The 20,867-nt window shown below is 51.9% G+C and overlaps 9 protein-coding genes across 9 annotated transcripts; 3 read left to right on the plus strand and 6 right to left on the minus strand.

Moving 5' to 3' along the window:
* Positions 1-224: 224 nt before the first annotated feature.
* Aspvir_003959 (inositol polyphosphate multikinase) lies at positions 225-1,713 on the minus strand (the record flags this gene model as incomplete). The annotated part of the gene is made up of 2 exons (XM_043267197.1): positions 225-1,458; positions 1,625-1,713. 2 exons carry the CDS (start codon positions 1,711-1,713, stop codon positions 225-227), a joined length of 1,323 nt encoding a protein of 440 aa, XP_043123132.1.
* A 1,535-nt stretch (positions 1,714-3,248) lies between these two features.
* Positions 3,249-5,012, plus strand: Aspvir_003960 (uncharacterized protein; the record flags this gene model as incomplete). The annotated part of the gene is made up of 4 exons (XM_043267198.1): positions 3,249-3,512; positions 3,575-3,660; positions 3,790-4,038; positions 4,097-5,012. The coding sequence occupies 4 exons, from the start codon at positions 3,249-3,251 to the stop codon at positions 5,010-5,012; spliced, it is 1,515 nt and encodes a 504-aa protein (XP_043123133.1).
* Positions 5,013-5,133: 121 nt separating this feature from the next.
* Aspvir_003961 (quinone oxidoreductase family protein) lies at positions 5,134-6,187 on the minus strand (the record flags this gene model as incomplete). Its single annotated transcript, XM_043267199.1, has 2 exons — positions 5,134-5,356; positions 5,412-6,187. The coding sequence occupies 2 exons, from the start codon at positions 6,185-6,187 to the stop codon at positions 5,134-5,136; spliced, it is 999 nt and encodes a 332-aa protein (XP_043123134.1).
* Positions 6,188-8,307: 2,120 nt separating this feature from the next.
* Aspvir_003962 (uncharacterized protein) lies at positions 8,308-10,575 on the plus strand (the record flags this gene model as incomplete). Its single annotated transcript, XM_043267200.1, has 1 exon — positions 8,308-10,575. The coding sequence occupies one exon, from the start codon at positions 8,308-8,310 to the stop codon at positions 10,573-10,575; it is 2,268 nt and encodes a 755-aa protein (XP_043123135.1).
* Positions 10,576-10,760: 185 nt separating this feature from the next.
* Aspvir_003963 (chitin deacetylase CDA4) lies at positions 10,761-11,537 on the minus strand (the record flags this gene model as incomplete). Its single annotated transcript, XM_043267201.1, has 1 exon — positions 10,761-11,537. The coding sequence occupies one exon, from the start codon at positions 11,535-11,537 to the stop codon at positions 10,761-10,763; it is 777 nt and encodes a 258-aa protein (XP_043123136.1).
* Positions 11,538-11,976: 439 nt separating this feature from the next.
* Aspvir_003964 (cleavage polyadenylation factor subunit CLP1) lies at positions 11,977-13,800 on the minus strand (the record flags this gene model as incomplete). The annotated part of the gene is made up of 3 exons (XM_043267202.1): positions 11,977-12,755; positions 12,810-13,572; positions 13,663-13,800. The coding sequence occupies 3 exons, from the start codon at positions 13,798-13,800 to the stop codon at positions 11,977-11,979; spliced, it is 1,680 nt and encodes a 559-aa protein (XP_043123137.1).
* A 971-nt stretch (positions 13,801-14,771) lies between these two features.
* Positions 14,772-16,386, minus strand: Aspvir_003965 (uncharacterized protein; the record flags this gene model as incomplete). Its single annotated transcript, XM_043267203.1, has 5 exons — positions 14,772-14,796; positions 14,850-15,696; positions 15,756-15,918; positions 15,988-16,196; positions 16,326-16,386. The coding sequence occupies 5 exons, from the start codon at positions 16,384-16,386 to the stop codon at positions 14,772-14,774; spliced, it is 1,305 nt and encodes a 434-aa protein (XP_043123138.1).
* A 1,830-nt stretch (positions 16,387-18,216) lies between these two features.
* On the plus strand, positions 18,217-19,072 carry Aspvir_003966 (rho GDP-dissociation inhibitor; the record flags this gene model as incomplete). The annotated part of the gene is made up of 4 exons (XM_043267204.1): positions 18,217-18,307; positions 18,453-18,775; positions 18,838-18,886; positions 18,942-19,072. 4 exons carry the CDS (start codon positions 18,217-18,219, stop codon positions 19,070-19,072), a joined length of 594 nt encoding a protein of 197 aa, XP_043123139.1.
* A 351-nt stretch (positions 19,073-19,423) lies between these two features.
* Positions 19,424-20,506, minus strand: Aspvir_003967 (serine/threonine-protein phosphatase; the record flags this gene model as incomplete). Its single annotated transcript, XM_043267205.1, has 3 exons — positions 19,424-20,136; positions 20,199-20,432; positions 20,491-20,506. The coding sequence occupies 3 exons, from the start codon at positions 20,504-20,506 to the stop codon at positions 19,424-19,426; spliced, it is 963 nt and encodes a 320-aa protein (XP_043123140.1).
* Positions 20,507-20,867: the final 361 nt, after the last annotated feature.

A 20,867-nucleotide genomic window follows, 5' to 3' on the forward strand; every position in this document is an offset into this window, starting at 1 on the left:
ACGGAGAAGAGGTCTGAACTTTTAAGATATAGCTATTATTCCTTTTTATCTATTATAGCTATTGACTGTGCTTGCCAGCTGTTATTTGTTTCTTCCCCAAGCAAGCCATCACCGTATATTTATAGCACTAAACAGAGCCAATAGATTGAATATCTTCTGATCCAGAAGCCGCCAGCGACTGTTGGATGGAAAGATCCCGTATTCCTGAATTTTATTCGATGTGCTCATTCCATAGCAAGCTCATCAAGCAGCCTGATTAAGCTCCGGACTCCCATGAGGACGTTTTCGTCCGGACCCTGACCGGGAGTCCAACTGGCGTGCGCAAAGTCAATCAGGCGGAGGTCGTGCACCTTAGGAGGCTCATCCTCTTCCTCTTCGTCCTCGAAGTCTATTTCTCCTAATTGTGCCGTTTCTGGACCAAGGTTGATATTGATTGCCTGCTGGGGTATCCCCTCTTGTCCAACCTGGAGGTTGACGACTTCGAAGGAGCCATCTTGCTGCAGAGCAAAATCAAACTGCTCGTCTTCTTCATCGAGCTCTTCTGGTGATCTGTCCCTGGGTTTCTTTTCTTCTTCTAGTGCTTCTTCCATGGCCTCTGGATCACCTTCGTAGACAATGAGAACACTTGCAGAATACATCCTGCTCTCTTCGGACTCCAGGATCGACTGCACACGCCTCAGCTCGTCAGCCAGTCTCCTGGCGATTAATTTGGACCGATCAACAGCGCCGGCTTTTGCGCCGGCGAGGAACGTCTCAAAGCCCTCTTTCACATTCTTCTCGTTAAAAGACCGTCCGTACCACTTGTCATAGCGCCTGTAGCCGTCCTTTTCAACGACTTCACCCCTGGCACCCTCGACTCCCTCATGCTTGGTGGCGTATGGATTGGTCTTGCTGCCCTCGTCCGTCTCTCCATGAGCGCCGGTCCAAATCTTCATCCCGGCAATGCGAAACCCAAGGCTACCGCTGGTTGTCTCTTTGGCCACAGCCTCCAGCTTGGTCCGTTTAGCGGGAGGCGCGTCATCAGCCCAAAGCCGCGCGCCAAGCTTCACATCCAGGACATTTGGGCGTTTGAACCCAGAGGCGACATTCTCCAGGACTATGGACAGCCCCGTTTCGAGCTTTTTTCCACCAGAGGGAACCCAAGTTTTGTTCTCAGCTACGCCGTTCGAGCCCCCTAATCCAGCATTCAAACCAAGTTGCGGCGCCTCCGCGGTGGTCGGCGTGGCGGATGATGATGATGAGTCGTCCGCAGTTGGTAGAACAATAGCTCCACTCTGCCGAGCAGCGGCAGTGAGCGCTAAGGGGCCTTGCTGGTCAGCAGACGATAAGGTTCCGATGTAAGTGGGAATGAACCCCCGAAAGGCGGGATGGAGGGCGCTGGATTCGTAGAACGCAACTTCCTGGGGAGTGCAAGGTTTCGCGATGAAGGAACCAGAGGGAGTGCAACGCACGCCGTCACTGTAGAGAAAGGTGTCAGACCAGTCATGCGACTACTGTATACGCGCACAAAGCGCACTGCGCTGACAACGATTGGATGCTCAATGCAGAATAATTCAGCCGCTAGAGAGGCTGAGATATGCTGACGTGGGCAAGGAAGGTGGGCCGAGTGCGATGGGATACTTACTGTCCAGCAGCGGCGTGATGGAAGTCGACAAAGCTGTCAGTATCGAGCTTGGGTGGTTTCACACTATCGGACCTGGAAGACGATGGCATGTTGTTCGCAAGAGAGAATACTCATATACTGTTGCACACCGGAGCGCCGCTAAATCTCATTTATTGCTCATTCCGGAAGATGCGTTTCACAGGTAAGGAGGTATTTCGAGGCCGCGATAGGGATGTGGGAAGTAGTAGTCAAAGGTGAAAGAGAAGAAGTCGTAGATAGGATGGTAGACTTAAGGAATGAAGAAAAGGAGAGACAAGGCAAGTAAGTTGTACTTCCGTCTACGGTTGGAATGCAATCATGATTGGCATGACTGGCACAAGGGGGGTGGAAATAAATGCCTGGGAGATTGCTCGAAATAATAATAATAATACCGCTCTAATAGTCTGAAGGAGTCGTCGTTGTCACCTTAGTGTCTTGGTTCGAACAACGGCCAGTTTTGATAAGAAGTGATCGGCGGCTCAACGCGGGCCGAGGACCGGTTGTTCTTCTATGGGAGCCATTATTTCTTGCAACTCTTATATCAGCTTGTAATAAAATATGTATTTAATATGGAATGGTTGGCCTTCTCGTGCCAACTTCAACCCCTTTTTAACCGGCCTTGTTGTCTTTCTAGCACATATTACCAGAGTGGACGATCAAGATGAGAATGTTACCACTCAAACTACCCAGTCCTTGAGTAAGAGTGTGCGCAACCAGTCTAGCAGGAGTAAAGCATCATTACTAGACCATTTTAGACTCTTGTATACTAAGCATATAAATGATAATGATTCCATAGAGTGGTAACAAAGGGCTCATTAAGATACGGACGGATTAGCTGGTTCACTGCCAAGGTGGGCCTTAATTAAACTCAACCACATAGACTATACAGTCTAATAAAGCCTCAGAAAAGCCTAACAAGGCTTCAGAGATACCAGGGTAAAGTTAGTTAAGATCTCAATGAGTCCTTATACTACTATTAGTATAGTAAGTGAAAAGCAAAACAAGATCCTCGATATAGTTTACATCGACCATTCAGTAAGGGAGATGAGGGAGTACTATAGGACCAAAACATATGTCTAAGAATTCGAAAAGCTACACCTACGCCCTTCGGTAGACTAATTGACTGAAATAATTGCCAGTCTGACAGGGGAATGAAACACATAGGACGGGGCGGATGTGGTTAGATCCTCTGGATGGTATCACATCTACCTCGCTTTGTCTTCTCACTTGCTTAGTTTCCCATATTAATCAATATATTATTATAAGTGCAGCTGAATTATCCCAATCATTGTAGCCTGCATCTGCTAGATGTCTTCCACATTATCCTCAAAAAGCTGCTTGAGTCACCACAGCGAACAGTGAAGCTGGAGGTGGGCTCTGTTTGCCGGTGAATTGCATGAATCAAACAGACTGAGAAGTAGTTGGACTGTTGGAGGGAGTGTTTTCCTTTCCCTACCAAGTACTAGTGAATTGAATCTCCTCTCTCTTTCACACATTCATTGACTACGTCCCGTCCCCGTCGATCTGATCTTTCTTTCACCTCTGTATAAGCTTGATCTCATCTTCTCTTCTATCTCGTGAGCAAACGATCTCATCCAGACCTCTCATGGCAATGGGGTCTCCAGAAGTTCCCTCGAATTCTTCCCCCGAGCTCCCTCTTCGACCTCGCGAACAATACAACAACCCAAGAACTGAGCAGCTAAGCATGGCTACTTCTACAGAACGCCAGACAAGCAAGCCAATTGAAATGACTCCGCCCCGGTCTGAAGCAAATGATAGTCAAGAGAAACTAGAGTCTGTCCCTGTTAATATGGTGGATTCAAAGAAGAAAAAAAAGAAAACCACCAGACCGAAAAGCAAACGCGGCAAGGTAAGGCATCTGTCCTTGGCCGGAATGGCGTTACGGACGAAACTGACACTTGCACTCTGAAGAACAAGCCGACGGGCTTCGAGGAATACAATGTGGATGCCCCTATAACACCCCAGGAGTATGCAGAGGGACGAGAGATATACGATGTGTATGTGACTGATACCACACCAGAAGACGAGTAGGCTGACAAGCGTTTAACTTTATCAAGCTCTCGGCCTATCATTCAGTAAGTTCCTCACTGCGACTAGGACTCATTACCTGCATCTAACATCTCTAGTCGAATGGAAGATGCAATTCTGCGCTTTCAGAAGAAGCGGCGCATTGAATGTGACAGACGGGAGATCTTCTTAAAGTACCTGCAATATGGAGGCGTCGATATTAGCCAGAAGATGTTCACGGGTGCGGACCAGCGTGATCTCAAGGAGATGGACAGTGAGGATATCCTCCTGGCCAGGGCCCAGACAAGCATCGCGCAGGAGCAATTGAACTTACAGATTGACTTCAACGCTGTGGTCAAGGGATACCTGTAAGCCTTCATGGCAACACAATGCTGCGACACCATGATGAGACTGACGGCTGAACAGGACATCCTACTTCCCGTACTACTTCAACCCCGAAACCGAGGACATGGTCAAGCTGGCCACAGTCACGATTTGGAACTTTCTCACATACGTCCTCTACCACGACGTAGTCCCAGAGTACAAAGCGAACATCGAGGAAGCCAGGAAATCCTGCGACATCGCCGGCAAAGAGCTCTGGAAAAACCAGCATTTCACAGCCAAAGGACCCGGAGACTTCAATACCGCTTGCTCTACCCTCTTCGGCGGCGTCTTCTTCGACCTCTACGTTGAAGACGATCAGTGGAACAACAGTAAGGACGATGCAGTGCGCATGACCAACGAGATCGCCCGGAAGGTTGTCAAGTTCGCGCTGGCAGGCGCCGGGGTCGATCGACAGGCCGTCCGATTCCAAGAACTTGCAAACCAAAATGCACTGCGGGCGATGTGGGTCGAAGACATCGATGGCTTTGAAGTCACCTCCATTATCTTTCCAGACGACGAGACTAAGGAGTTTTACCAGGTACACGCTCCAGATCTCCACCCCGTTGGAAGGATGCTCGCAAAGGCTTACCGCGACCCCGGCAAGCCCAACATTGACCTCAGCCCTGAGGAGAGACTTCAATGGGAAGAGGGCGGTGCACCAGCATTGGAGTTTGACTTCTTCCTTGAGGAGAGTCTGCTGAACTTGTGCTATCCTGGCATGAAGGTCATAACTTCGGTTTGGGAACTTAACTGTGGATTTCACTACTTCGATGAGGTGTTCACAGCCTACTGTTCTATCTACACGGTTCTCGCCAACGATTTGATGATAGGGTGGAAGAAACCGAAGGATTTGCGGATGGGCGACGACCATGAAGCTGATGAGACAGATGATCAGGAAGGCAAGGATCCAAAGGAAAAGGAAACAGAGGGTGACCACGCTGTCGAGCCGCGAATCTGAGCTTAGTTTCTTGCGTATCAGTAGCATGTGGTACACAATTCGATGGAGTTTAATCAGAAAATCGACAATTTTCCCCAAATATATACACACGTAAAATCATGTTTCTGATTGGATAAGCAGATCATGGCTTCAAGAGAGGCTTTCCCGTTGTCTTCCGCCCCTCAAGGTCGATATGCGCCTGTTGGACCTGCTCAAGTGGGTAGACCTTGTGGACTCTGACCTTGAGCTGGCCAGACTGGAGCAGGTTGAACAGCTCATTGACATAGAATTCGAATTCCTCGCGGGTCTCAATGTAGCCGAAAAGTGTGGGACGGGCAACCTTGACGCACTTGGGGGAGAGTTTACTGTCCAGGTCAGTCCGTGTCCAAACAAAGTAATAAAGTGAAGGAGCCAACTTACTTCAAAGGTAGAGGAGGAACGGGTCCGCTGGCATTTCCAAACCAGACAATCGTACCTTTCCTCTTGACGACCTCCAGACTTCCTTCCCAGGTATCCTTTCCGACGGAATCATAGACGACATCCACGCCTCGGCCGCCGGTGATCTCCTTCACGCGCTTCACCCAATCCTTTCCCCCTTCGCTGCGGTAGTCAATTACATGATCCGCACCGAGGCTCTTAACCAGCTCGACCTTCTCCGGACCACCAGCAGTACCAATAACATGCGCGCCAATGGCCTTGAGGATCTGCGTCATGAGAAAGCCGGCGCCACCCGCGGCAGCATGCAAAAGCACCCAGTCGCCCTTCTGCACGGCATAGGTCTCCTTCGCCAGCGACAAGACGGTCAGCCCGCTGAGGAACGACGCCATGACATCCTCATCCGAGATGCCGTCCAGGATTTTGACCGTCTTGGCCGCAGGGACGGCAGTGTACTCCGCATATCCGCCGGTGCTGAGCCAGGCGACGCGGTCACCGACCTGGAAGTTGTACGGGTTTGGCCCGGGCCCCAGGGCAACGACGGTGCCGGCGCCTTCGCGGCCCAGGACTTCAGGCTTTGGGGCGGGGTAGAGCCCCGTGCGGAAGTAGGTGTCGATGTAGTTGATGCCGGAGATGTTGTTCTTGACGAGCAATTGGCCCCCTTGCGGGGTGGGGACGGGGTAGTCGGTTTTGAAGTCGAGGACCTCGGGGCCGCCGGTCTTTTCGACCAGGACGGCTTTCATGGTGGTTGGGATAGACATGATGTGTGATTGTGATGAGGTTGTGAGTGAGGCTGTCGGCCGAAATGACGGTTGGAGATGAGAGCGAACAGCGGAGAGACGGACGAGTGCGGGAGATGTGACCGCACGGGAAGTACTGAGGTGGGAGATGAAGGCGCGGGAGAGATGCATTCGATGGGAAGGCGAGGAGAGTGAGGTTATAAGTTTGGACTACTAGAGGAACCTTCTTTGGCGATCTGTCATCGTCTTATAGAAGAGCATTTGTCATCGCGACTGCTATTTCTTTGGTTATATCCGATCTCTACAAACATTCCCCGCAGTTCCCCCACTATGGAGGCATTTGCAATGGACGATAACCTCGGACTTTGATCCGGTCTGGCTTGGAAGTTATATTATTTATGGTTTCAACAGCAGCTATTCTGTCCCTTATCGAGCAACTTCTTAAAACTTGTCCAAGTTGTCCTCTCCAGCTTTAATCAACATCCGACGGGAATGACGCCATCGGGTGTTATCCGAGTCCGTCGGATCTCTTCCTTTGGCCTTATCCCCGAGGGTTCAGAGCAGAACGAGACAGAGAGGTTAAAGATGGAAGGTGAGAGGTGAAGATCCTTGTAGCAACGGTTACTACCAATGGATGTGCAAGTTCAAGGAAGGAATAGGCTGAAGAAGCATAGGAGTAGCTTAGAGGAGTCTACCTTGCACAAAATATATATTTATATTGACCAAGCAACGAGTGGCATGCTGTTTGATTTCTGTCTTGAAGAGAGTGAGATTGCCAAAGAAACAGTATCACCACGCTCAGATGTAAAGATGATCCTCCTAGCTGAAAGATGGCAGACAGATATCCGGGAGAGTGTGACTCAGAGCTATTGTTGTGTTGGCTGTCTCTCCACCATATCTACTCACTGCCAACAAACATTGATGCAATCTACATTTCTCCCTTCCACACATCCCATCATCATCAAAATTAACATCCTTATTTACATCACATTGCTTTTTTTCATAGTGGCTCATCCCTACCTCTCTACCTATATTGATGATAGTCCTATAGTTTGCCACCTAGTCTTCTGACTAGAGGTAACACAAACATCGTCACTTTCCCGGGCTCGTTCGGCAGCAGTCTACTGATCAGGATCAACAAAATATCGACATCATACGCCTTGTCTTGCCCTCGTCAAGGATTGGATAATCATCCATGCAACTCAATGGTCAAGAAACGTCGATGTCGGCGCCGAAAGGGGGCTGAGTGGTCATCTTTCGCCTGACCTTTTCTGCTCGCGTGGAATGGATGCAGTGTCCATGAACAACTGTCATGTCTGTCAATCCTACAGTAAGTGGCGTTTTAGTATCTGCAAGGCTCTCTCCGCATCAGCTTTTCCTGCGTCAGGAGATAATGATTCGCCCGTCCAACATAAACCTCGACACTAGTGTTGACGCAGATTGGTTGTCTAGTGTGTTTTTGTCTGCCGGCGCAGGCGTTTACAAACCCACAGCATGCGATTACCACTAGCCTTCCCGACGAAGTATCATCATATTTCGGTGCCTGTTGAGTGTTGACATGTTCGAAGCATCGCCACTCATTCTCACAGTCAGACATCAAAATCGACCAGACATCTGTACATGGAGGTTGATTCGCTGCCTATTAACGCCCAACCCCCGAGTCTGTGCTCTGATAGGGCCGCCAAGATGAAACACGCTGCCCAACTAGGCTCTTTACGATATTTATATACCAAGCTCCCTGGCGCTGGCTCTTCTTGATTCCCTTTGTTCCCATAGACCCAGGGACGAAAAGTTTTTCTTCATCTTCTTGTATCATAGTCTTATACAATACAGCTGACAGCTTCCCGAGGATCTCTCTGGACAACGTTCTGATACTTGTGTTCGCTCACATTTCTAGCCTGGTATACCATTTATCAACACGTCTCTCTGTTCGATCTCTCCGACGCCTACACAACTCCGAGTGAGTCTGAGAATCGACGGTGATACCATGCAAACCGCCACCAGGGAAGGATATCTAATCAGCCGTGCCACTGCCACAGGATAGCCTTTGCCAGTTCAGCTCCTCTAGGAGAAATTTTTGCCTGCCTTGTTACTCCCCCGGAAGTCACCACGCATCTACCTTGGACTCATTGCAGCCGACAATGCCTCGATTTGGGCGCAAGCGGTCCCAATGGCCGCCACCTCCGTTGGTGGAGGACGAGGCCGCCTCACTCTCCCGGGAGCTCCACGGAATGTCCATGCTAGGAGAAAAGCCCGGGGTTGAAGGTGTCTGTGCCCGAGGAACCATTGACCAATGCCCTGTCATCCTGGATGCGCCTATTTCCCAGTCTTCGAAGACTAAACAGTATGACCTGGATGAGTGCAGCCGTGGAAGCAGTTCTTCAGATGACAGCGCAGGGCCAGCCACGCCACCTGAAAGATTTGTACAGGATCCACTTCTCCACGTCGTTGATGATTCCCAGGAATTCCACTTGACGCCTCCCACGGCGCCTGTTCCCTTGCCGGTCAAGGAGACCAGGCCTCAAACCCAGCCAAGGAAGGAGGAGCGTCAGCCGCCCAGGATGTCCCAGAACACCAGCAGCAGCCGTCAAAGAACGGAGTCGAGTCATACCATTCCTAAATCCCAAACTGCAACAGGGAAGACGAACGTTGATGTGAGAGCGACCGCTCAAGTCCCTCCTCGCAACCCTGAGCGCGTCTCTGTGCCTGCAAGGAACGGCCAAGGTTCCCTGGGAATGCCTGCCGAGAAGACTACTTCTGCTGCGGTCCCAGAACGTTCCGGTAGCGTGAGGAATGGGCGTCGACAATCCCCCAGCGAGTCTCAAAATTCGCGCTCATCAGCCGAGTACGTCTCTGATTCGGCTGCAAACAAGTCTCCAATGAATCCTGGAGCCGTGCATCAGGAGCCGCCTTCGCAGACAAGCAAGAGAGCTCATGCTGTCCCTCCCACGGGATCAGGCCTGGCTGAAAGGTTGGAAGAAAAATTGAGACAGCGACAGAAAGCTCGCGAGTCTGAAAGCTCTACTCAAGTGCCTCTTGCTCGTCCTACGGGCCCCACCGAACCGTCGTCCTCCGAGCCTCCTCGAGCTTCTCGATGCACTGTACCTCCCGAGCCAGTGCCCCGAGCTGCTTCTCGCGGAACTCGTTCTAGAGCTTTGTCCACCCCAGCGAAGCCGACACCGGCTGCTCCCTACTTAGAGGAAACTGACCCGTTTCCTGCTTCACTCCGTACAGCGACGACTGAACCAATGCCCCGTGCATCATCTCAGTCGACAACAAAACGGACAGTATCATTTTATGGCGACCAAGAACAGGAGCGCGAGCGATCAAGATCCTCGAGACGGCCGAGTCCTTCCAAACCACTGGTTCGCCAACCTTCCCCAGAAGAAGCTAGCCCCTCCCTTCTGCCTTGTCCGCGGTCTGTTCCTATGACCGGGTACCAGGACTGGTATACCATCAAAGGGTTGGAACATCTTGACATCTGCCCTTCGTGCATGAAACAGATGCGCAATTCGCGATTCCGAGATTTGTTCATCCCCGGTTTACCGGTACCACGTGGACAGAGAGTTCGATGCTCGATGAGTGAGCCGTGGACACGACTCGCCTGGATGCAGACCATCAAGAAGCAGTATGAGACTTTGGACATGCTCCAGCAGATAACCCGGCCACCGCCAGGAAGCAAGCTATGCACAGGGCGCATCATCAGCGATCAGTTCTGGTACCGAATCATCGACCCGGAAACAGGCATGTACCTGCCAAAGTTCAACGTCTGCTCCGCGTGTATTCGCAACCTGCGCATTCTTATGCCGCAGCACCGCGAGACGTTCACGAGAAGCTCGATGATGCAGGAAGAGGTCTGTGATTTCGTGGCGGACAGTCCGCGGTTCGTCCAATACATCGATCTGCTGGACATTGCTGCAAACCGCGCCGAGCTCGAACGCTCGCCACGGCCCGACATGACCGAGCTCCTGGCTTACGCTCGCCGCAAGGTCGTGCTACGGGACTGTCGCCGGGATCGACCGGTTCTTGGTATGTGGTACTACATGCCGCAGCTGCCCGAGTTCACGGTGTGCGAGGATTGCTACGACGACGTGGTGTGGCCGCTGGTCAAGGCGAATAAGCCCATCGCGCGGGAATTTTTGACCAGGATGCGACTCGCGCCAGGGGACGCACCGACTCGATGCCGGGAAGCCAGCTGCCAGCTGTACTCGCCCCGGATCCGGGCCAAGTTCCGCGACGCCGTGCTGCGAAACGATCTGGCGTACCTGAAGCTGATCGCACTGAAACGCTACGATGTTGAGCAGCACATTCGGGAACGACGAGAGGAGTTGTTGGAGGAGGAGCGCAAGGGATATGACTGTGACGCTGAGCTGCGGAGGACCTTGCTCGAGTGGAGAAGATGGGAGTGAGGGTGAAATGAATCATGTTGATGGGCTATCGCGGGCGATCAGCCTTGTTCTCTGGGATTATCACAATGTACGGTATATGGGTATGGGTATTCTATAGACATGTATCAACAACGAAGCGAAAGTATGCAATGGCAATGCACCAGATCAAACCTGCCTCTGTGGCCTCGTAGCTCCGTAGCCTCACCTCATGACCCCTCCGCCTCCTTCACCAACTCACTCAGCGTCACGACCCGATACCCCCGTCTCCTCAACTCCGGCAAAACCCTGGTGAGCATCGGCCCCGTCCAACTCCTCCGATCATGACAGATAATCACACTCCCCGGCCGCACCATACTCAGCACATGCGCCGCATTGACCCACGCATACGGAATCTGCGGATCATGCGGGTACACATTCCCCAGCGCAATCCGCAGCCCCAAAGTCCCCACCAGCCTCCTCATCCTCTCACTGAAGAACCCCGACCCCGGCCGAAACCACCCAACCGCCGGCTCCTCGACCCCAGCCCGCGCATACACGTCATGAATCTCCGCCTGCACCTCCGCAATCTGCGCCGAGAGCACCTCGTCCCGCAGCGCGCGCGACGGCTCGTCCCGCATAGCATGGTTTCCCAGCTCGTGGCCGGCGCGCACCAGGTCCGCGAGCACGGCCTCGCGCCCGTCCACCTGCGAGCCAATCACAAAGAACGTCGCGGACGCGCTGTGCGCCTTTAGCGTTGCTGCTATCTCCGGTGTGTATTGCGAGGGGGCGTCGTCGATGGTCAGCGCGACGAGCTTCTTGTGCGGGGGCAGCGGGACGTGGAAGAGGACGTCTGGGTAGCGGCGTTGGAGGTAGCGGATGAGGAGGCTTGGCGGTTTGTAGATCAGATACAAGGGGGAGAGGAGGAGGGCAGTCAGGAGGATGGGGAGGAGCATTACGAAGAGGCGTTTGAGTTTTCGGCGGCGGCGGTAGCAGCTGTAGAGCATGGTGTTGTGTGAGGTGGTGAGTTCAGTGTCTTGGGGATGGTGGTTTGGAGTTGGGAGATTTTTGGTATGGGGTTGTTCCACCGAGCAGTTGTACGCGTCGACAGCCACATGAGTAGAGAGTAGGGAGTACTTTTTTATGATAATTGTATAAATAATTATAGGTCTGAAAATCTGGTGATAAATTATTTATTGGACTCTGACACTGGATAAGCATTGAAATATCACAGACATCATGAAATCCAGATTAAAATTAACACAAGGCTTGGGGAGTATGGAGTAGCTAGTTGACTGATACTACTCAATGCATAGCGACAGCGATCCAAGTTAGAATACATTATCCCTGTTATATACAAATATCCCAGCCCAGCTCGCATTGCACCCAACTCCAACCCTAACAGCCTTGACGAAGATTGAAAACCGCTATATAGCCATGCATCTATTATCCCACCAACCCAACCACCTCTCCAGGCCACTTCTTACCCCAGACAATTGCCCTTGGCGGTACTCGCCCACCGATCGGAGCCAGTACCCGAATCTTGCCCTTCTCACTATCTACATCGGCCACGTACAGGAATCCCATGAGGCTGGCATCGCGAATCTCTGCCGGACTGGCATTCGGCGCGGCGTGTGTAATTGCGAGCAGGGAATTGGCTAGCGTGTTCGGTGCAGGAGATGGAACTTTTTTCAGGGGCACAGCCGAGCTGCCTGATGCTGCATCCTCGCCTGACGATCCTGCCAAGCCAGGCACGGAGGGAGCGAACGAGGTCTCCTCTGCATGCTGGGACTCTGGACGCTCTGCGTCATTGCTTCCTCCAGGGAAGAATGCGTCGCTGGTGCCGAACTGGGACGGATCGTATTCGTCCTCATCTTCATCTGAAGAGGAGATTGTGTAATTGTAAACAGGCAAGGAGTTGAAATCGAGCTGTTGGGCATGGGGAGAGAGGGTAACGTTTGTGGTCGAAGACGCAGACATCGATAGTGCCGCCGATGCTGTAGAAGGAATAGGGTTGCCGAAGAAGTATGTTCGAATCTGCGACTCACGCACTGCCTTCATAAACGGTGCGTCGCGATCCACGCAGCCGCCAGACTTGGAGAGCTTGACGACGGTGATCCTCTCATCCGACGCCGCGGCAGACGCACTGGAGGTCGGCTTGTTGTCGTAGTTCTTCATCATGGTGCTGTAAAGCCGTTCTGAGCCTATGACCAGGATGGTTGTAACTGTACAGTCAGTCTCATACCCAACGACTGAAGTAGAAAAGAAGGAATCCTTACTTGCAAACTCCGTCACGATGTGGTTGATAATCTCAAGACTACCCGGCTTGCCTGAGCTCAAAACGCCCGGCGTATCAACGATGATGCCCGTCTCGCGCGTATCTTCATCCTCGGCCATCCGCCCCGTCACACTCAGCGCCAGCCGCGACACAATAGGCCGATAAACAGCACCCTCCGCCTCGAGCGGATTCTGCAACGGATAGAAATAAACCAACGGCAGCTTAACAGGCACCGCACTCGGCCCAGACATGGGACTACTCCCCCACCCCTCCTCCACATTCATCATCGTCCGGAACGCCGTCGCCGTCAGCGTCCCAGGGACGCTGAGCATTCCCTCCGCCGGATCCAAATTGACCACAATCGGCTGCCTCCCGACCTTGGTCGCATACGCGGTCAGAATCTTCGCCACGCTCGTCTTTCCCGCGTTCTCGGGCCCCAGAATCAGCACCCGCGGCCCGTCCTTGCCCGTCGCCTTGGCCTCCTGGCGCATCGTCTCCAGCGCGAAATGCACATTCGCGTACTCGACCATCGGCGTCTCCTCGGCCGTATACTCGCTCTGGCAGCCCCCCGCGCCGTAGCCACGAGCCCCCTCGCCGTTCAGACCCGCCGATGCCAGTCCATCTATCGTCGATATCGTATCGCCTGCGCTGACCTCGAGCGTGCAGCCGTGCCAGGTGTAGATCGCCGCTTTCGTCCCGGAGAAGGTATACGTCTGCGATGCAGCCAGTTCCGTGCCGAAAAGCTCTGCGGTGCCGGCCAATAGCTGCAGCACGTAAGTAAAGGTTGTATTAGCCATTGCAATGCGTCATCGGGGAATGACAGTAATCAAGCCCCTTTCATCACTATTACCCACCTTGACTCGTATAGGTGTCCCAAACACAACCTCAAATCTCCATTCTGAGCCCTTGGACAAGGTAATCTGTGTTGGCGGTGCGGGGACAAACTCCCTCTCCGCTGACGTCTGCGAGAACTCTAAACCGGGGAGCGACATTGCATCGCTGTACTGCAGAGATAAATAGGCAAGTACTCAATTGAGACAAGACTGACACAAATATGTGTCCTTGTTTTTGTGACTGAATGTGAAGCTGAAGGGTGCCGAGAAATGGTGCTGGAGCTCTTGGGAGCTTCATGATTGCGGTGATGTTTTGAATGTTTGCAGTGCGGATTGATTCGCCCTATTACTTCCAGACCTGAACGTTAATAAACTGATCAGTGAATCAACTATTGCTACCAAGTAAAGGCATTATTTAACACATTGTGCTCTGAAAATGGTATGGTAACGCCATCTTTCTACTCACTACGACTAACCTACAGTGCCTTAGAAGACTGCCAGAGTCACTCATTCATATCATACTGCATGCATTGCTTCTCTAGTGTCCAACAGCGAGGAGGGTCAAGGGACCTTCAAACAAGAAACGGAGACGGGGTGCCGTAGATCAGTTATCCAGAAACCAAGTAAAGAACAAGGGGAGAGAAACGTAGAAAAGAAGGAATGGAGATGCAAAGCTCCTCGCTTTCAATGTCCCAACCCAACACCATTGGCAGAGTAAAGCTGCAGATACCCGCAAGACCTATGGACAGGAATATTTCCCTTTGCATCGAAAGGGTGATTATTAGAAAAACCGATAGAATATCAATACAGTACATCAAGAATCACCGGGATGAGATATTGAAATGGCAATGAGAAGGGTTTCATTGAAGGAAAAGGCAGGGGAAGGCCAGCAGGGGAATTTCACAGAGGAACAGGCATGTGAGGGGGAGGGGGTTCGGTAGGAAGGATTAGACGCTTCTCTTCAGTCTAGAGCACCATCTGACAATCCTTCTACCAGGTAGAGTGCGGTGAAGGGGGGGGATAGTGTTGGACAATTTCCAGAAGAATTGAACTCGATACAGCATGATTCATACGGGTAATCATACTCTGCTCCTGGCCCTCGAAGACCAGGGAAGAGCCGGGTTAGATTCCTAGAAGAAATAGGGAATGGAAGCCCTGATGTATATGGTTAGAACGGAATCTGACACCAGTGGGTTTCAGGTACTTACGCAAGTGCAAAGACAGCCGTAACACCGACCAAGGCACGGTTCCTCACACGCTCACGCTTCAGCTTCTCTTCCAGGACCTTTGCCCTCTTGGCGCGCAGGGCCGAGGCCGCTTTGGTCTCATCATCCTCCTCGTCCTCACCGAGCACGTCGGTCTTGCGCTTTTTGGCACCCTTGCGTGACGAGGTTTCGGGCTGTTCACCTTCGGTGGCCTGGACCTTGATCGCTTCTTCGACCATTTCCTTGGCCTTGGCGATCATCTTCTCTGTGTCCTCTGCAGAAGGTGCCTCAGGAAGGCCGGCAGGCATCTCGACTGAGATCGTCGTCTGGGTGGTTCTAACATCGCCCACCGTGTCAGCAGTCGTCTTGACGTCAACCTTGACTTTTTCTTCTTCGGCCTCATCCTCCTCAGGAATGGCGGCGACCCTCTTCCTGAGAGTCGGCTTGGTTGTGCCCTCTGGAACGGTGACCACTTTCTCTTCGACATATTCCTCCACACTAGGCTCGACAGTTCCGTTGGCTGATCCGGCATCAGCGGTAGACGCGGTCATGTCCAAAGCGTTCTGAAGGCTGGCGCTGGCTGCACTGGCCTCCTCCACACTCGCCTCCTTGGCTGCACGAGTCTTCCTTGGTTTGCGAGGAGAGGTGGTGGCTCTTTTACTGGGCGAAGCAGACCGTCCCCTTCTCGTACGCTGCGATGGGGCCGAGAGCTGGGTCGGGGCTTCAATGGGCGGAAGTTCGAATTTCGGAGGAGGTGTAATCTGTTTCTTTGGGGTTTGAGGAATCTCCGTGGGATCGAGCAGAGCGCGAACCCAGTCGTACATCTGATATTCCTTGGCCAACTCCAACGCTACGGACAATCAGAGGAAATTCACGTGGGGGTTGCTGGTCATCTCCAGGCGTGCTTACCTAGTAAGGGGCTGACCCAGATATTGCCGGCGATTTCATCCTCGCTGGTGCCCTCCCGAGACTTCAAGTATTCCCGTTCTGCTTTCTCTTCCTCCAACTTCGCCCATGGGAAAGCGATCTTGAACATTCCAGTAGCGCTGACATATCCATCCTTGCTCCGTCGCTGATTGAATGAAATCGATCAGAATCGGTCACCGTGACCATCATCGAAGGGCGAAGCGGTTTCACTCACCATGAGAAAGTAGGTTTCCGGGTGCTGCTGAGGGGCATGCGACGCGAAAATCTCGGAGCCTTTCAGGTCTTTTGGCAGCTTCGCGCGCAGATGGGCATATTCAAAGGGGCCCAGATTCTCAGGCTTGGTTGCGTTGGACGTTCCAATCTGCGTAGGCTTGACAGCGAGGTTTGTTTTTCCTAGACGGCGGAGCGCCAGGAGTTCCTCATCTGTTCTCCCTCCGGAAGGAACGGGTTAGCCCTGCGCAATGCTCATGTCGTACAGCGTCTCCTGGTCGAAGCTTCGAGAGCGATTTTGGAGCCGAGGATGCGAAATAAAATGGTGAAGTTTCAACTTACACGAAGGGGATTGGTCCGGGAGGACGAACGGGTTGTTCCTCTTTGGCAGAGATCGTACCATGATGTACGGCTAATGTGAGTCTAGATGGTAAATTGAAGGATGTGACTGCGCCTGAGAATTACGAACGTAATTCTCCAGATGGTAGATAGATAAACTCCAGCGCCCAGGGAAGGATTGCGAGATGCGACGCCAAAGCGGCGGCCACGTTGCAGGCGCGTCTGCGGTTGCTCTCCGAAGAGGTTCACTCCTGAGGATATAGACGTCACCACAGAAGGGTGCGCAACACACACACACACACACACACACACACAAGGGTGATAGCGCCACACGCAAATGGTTTTATGATTTGATCTTGGGCGGATGATAAACTCTCGCGCGGGGGGAGGGTACACAGACAGATCCGCGACGAGCCAGGAGATAGTTCAATTCGCGATCAAAAATTACGGCTGAAAGTTGATAAAAGATAAAAAAGGTATGGGCAAAGCAGGGGGCACGCAAAATAAGAAGAGGGCGTTTTGCTGGGCTTGGGCTTCTTACGCTGTCCTTACCGTATTGTTGATTCAACAGCGTCGCATCACCCTTGGCAATTAGCTATTGGCCAATTATAATGAGGTGGTAATCACATGAGCTGCCAAAAGCGGAAAGATAGCAGTGGGCTCGGTACATTCCCCGGTATTCGATTACGAGTATGTGACAGGCGGGTGGTCTGCCTCGGTATTAATGCCTTGGTGCCTTATCATGAGGTGGGATCGTCCGGTTGTTGCTTCTGCTTCTTCGTCCATGGTTGGTTCATCCTCGTTCGCGTCATGGTGACCCCTATCCCAAGCTGAGGTAGCGTCGAAAGGCTGTTGATGGAACTGTCCAGATGATTTTTCAGTACATCACGACCCATTTATTCGACGGATTGAGAACAGCCATTGTGTGACCTCCAGGCATCTTTACTAATGGCTAATTGCCAATATCTGAAGGGAAAAATTATCACCTATATATCTCGAGTCTACTCTTTGAACGACCACCATCTCATGATTTATTACAGAGTTGACCACTCGAGTCAACCCAGGCCTCGAAGTCGAGAAGGACTCAGGCACTTGCTCCCGGAACGAAGCGAAAGAAGCGCTCCACTAGACACACCGCTTCATTGTTATTTAAGCCTTGAGGCTTGAATTCGATAACAACCGGAGTGTCATCGGTGATATATAGTTTCATTGATCCAAGGTCAGGATCCAGTTCTTCCCCTGGCTAGAAGCTGTAGTGCCTTCTACCTTACTGCAAGGTCTATCTAATTGTTCGCATATCCCAAGATCAGCCCACACCTTTATCCCAGTCACTGTAGCGAGTGTACCTCTCTATTCTGTAGGCTATGTAGCTTTATTTGCGTAAGGACCCCACTGGGCCTGCCTGCTGTCATTGACCTGCAGCGGCCAGCAAGAGAAGTCCCAGGAGGCATAGACAAAACCTGAACGATCATTATGATAACATCCTCGATCGACATCATGGTTTCAGAGACCGTATACCTATGCCTGAGTGATAATTATGAGCTTCCACTGAATTCTAGGCCTGTCCTCACCGCCCTTCTCATCATCTCGAAGCAATTGGTATCTCTGTGCCTTCTCCCCCCACCAGAGCGTATCAGACTAACGAAGCGATCCCCGCCAGTCCTTTGGCCAGAATAACTACTAGAGTCCTCCAGAGACTCTCTTGGATCTCTCTCCTGCATTCTTTCAAATTTGTATCTCTTCTGCTCAGACCTCTGTCGGATATACCTCCCTTAGCAATTACATATATATATACCCACCCGCTCTTATCCGCGGCCCCCTCTCTCGTGCCACCATCCTTGGTTCAGCTACCCCGCCAAAAGAAGCCCGTCAACAAACAACAGCTAAACTCACAATGACTGAACACGAAGATGATCTCGTTGCCTCGAAGACCGAAGGCTTCAAGATAGGGGAGAAGAAGACAATTGAAGAATACACAAAACTAGGTATGTCGAAGCTCTATGCACTACCCTTCCATGCCAGCCAGTCTTTCCGGCAATTCTTCCCTCCATTCGGGGTTACCAGTCAACCCCTTACCGCAAGCCCGCCTCTCAGTGCAAGCTGAATACTGATATATCACACCCCGGACAGACCAGAATGACGAATCCCTGAACCGCTGGAAAGCCTCCCTCGGCCTCAACACCGGCAACCCGATCGGAGACCCCAACGACCCCAGAAAATGCATCATCAAGTCCCTCGCCCTGGAGGTGGAGGGCCGTCCCGACGTGGTCATTCAGCTGTCCGCACCCGGTGCCCTCGAGGCGCTCAAGGACAAGCCATTTACGATCAAGGAGGGAGCGACCTTCCGTATCAAGGTCCAGTTCCAGGTGCACCACGAGGTCCTGAGCGGTCTCAAGTATCTGCAGGTGGTGAAGCGCAAGGGAATCAGAGTCAGCAAGGACGAGGAGATGCTGGTGAGTAATACCGATTCAGGATGCGTGACTTGCCTTGTGCGTCGTTTAACCTAGCCTCGTAGGGAAGCTATGCCCCCAGCACCACGGACAAGCCAATCTACGAGAAGAAGTGTAAGTCACAATCCCACCTGAAGTGCGTGCAAGATTTGGTGCTCATTGAATACAGTCAACCCCGAAGAGGCCCCCTCGGGAATGCTCGCCAGAGGACACTACAACGCTGTCTCCAAGTTCGTTGATGACGACAACCAGACCCATCTCCAGTTCGAATGGTCGTTCGACATTGCAAAGGACTGGTAGGCTCCTTTTTGACAGTATCGATTATATAATGCCTCGTCTTTGAATATACCATTATCAGCATATTTGGAAAATTTACATGCGTTGGACGAATCTCCTAGTCAAAATCTTCTGGACATTCAAACTTACAGGACAGGATTTACGTTTTTGTTATAAAGACAAAAAGCTTACACAGACAATTGAAAAGAAACATGACTGACAAATTGATTTTACATTTGGTATATGCCTCATCTGAAACATCTTTGTTACATCATATCAATGCCATCTATAAATGCTCTTCTGGGTGCCAGACTCCAAGCTTTGCATCGGCAAGCACAGCATGCAAAAGAAAAACTAATACAGAAATAAAGGGTATCACAAAAAGTAATCAATCACAGGATTCTGGCCGTCCTTGTTCTGTTGCGCTTGTTGTTCTCCTCGGTGGATATCGTTCTCCGGCGCGGCATCGAAGATGTTGAAGTATCTCTCCCCAGTGTCACTTACTTCAAGAACACTGGCGAGATTTCCGCACCGGTAGCAATAGTTGGGCGCACTCCACACCGTACTCAGACGGTCGTCATAGAGAACCTGATACCCTTCCTGGCAGAGCTGATGCGCTCGCAAAATGTGCGACATGCTATTCACCTCGAGGAATTTCCGAACGACCTGCGCACCGAATGTATAGCCTGCTCCTCTCGGTGATAGCGAGAACTCGTCGCGTTCGGTGTCGGGGTCGGACCAGACCAGATCGGCCATGGGACCCTCGTGAGGGATCTCGCGGAACCGATCGATAATCTTGATCTGGTCTATCGAGTGGATCGAGGGGGAAAGGCCACCGTGTACGCAGAAAATCTGATCGTTGATAACCACGCTGAGGGTGAGAAAGTCAAACATGTCGGTGAAGTAGTGCCACACGTTGGCGTTGCCGTATTTCCGCGCGCACTCTGTATAGAAGCCGTAGGACTGGGTGACACCGCGCGATTCGTGGTTACCGCGAATGAGATGAACGCGTTGGGGGTATCGTAGCTTCAGGCAAACGAGAAGGGAAATCGTCTCGACGCTGAACAGACCGCGATCCACGTAGTCGCCTACGCAAAGGAAACCATCAGCACTGCATCTCCTCAAAACCGAACAACCCGCCGAAACTAACCCAGAAACAAATAATTCGTGTTGGGACAAAACCCCCCGATCTTAAAGATCTCAATCATGTCGAAGAACTGCCCGTGGATATCTCCCACAACGGTGACCGGAGCTCTGATATGCACGACATTGCTCTCCTTCATCAGCAGCTCTTTAGCTTTGGCGCATATTGCTTCAATCACGGTATCTGCCAACAACTCTTTCCTATAGAGCCGCTCGATGCACTCGTCCAGGTCGATGCTAGCTGTCAAACGATAAGCTTTTGCAGAAGGGAGAAAGCGAGGCGCACAAGGCCAACATACCCGGCAACCCTGGCATTGCGGCTGAATTGGCTTCGAGCGAGCCCCCAAGGATCGCCCTCCGAGACAGTAGTGATACAGAGAAGACGATAAGGAATGGACACGTGCCAAACTTTTCAGATAAGGTTCGAAATAACCACAACCAGCAAGAGAAAGAGGAATATATGAAAGAGGACACTATGAGTGCGGACTCGAAAAGGGGATGGTCTGAAGTGTTCTTGCAACCGCTGGCATCATGGCCGACAGACCAAGAGAGCGTGTGCGGCACTGACTGAATCCGCGATGACGGGGAGTAGGAAGTTCAGTAGGTGATATGGAAGCACTGCTCCTGGATTTCCATCGATCACTTGGCGTCAATCTAGTTAGCTCCTCGCTGAACA

This window comes from Aspergillus viridinutans (assembly GCF_018404265.1).
Source record: "Aspergillus viridinutans IFM 47045 DNA, scaffold_2, whole genome shotgun sequence".
NCBI classification, from domain to species: domain Eukaryota; kingdom Fungi; phylum Ascomycota; class Eurotiomycetes; order Eurotiales; family Aspergillaceae; genus Aspergillus; species Aspergillus viridinutans.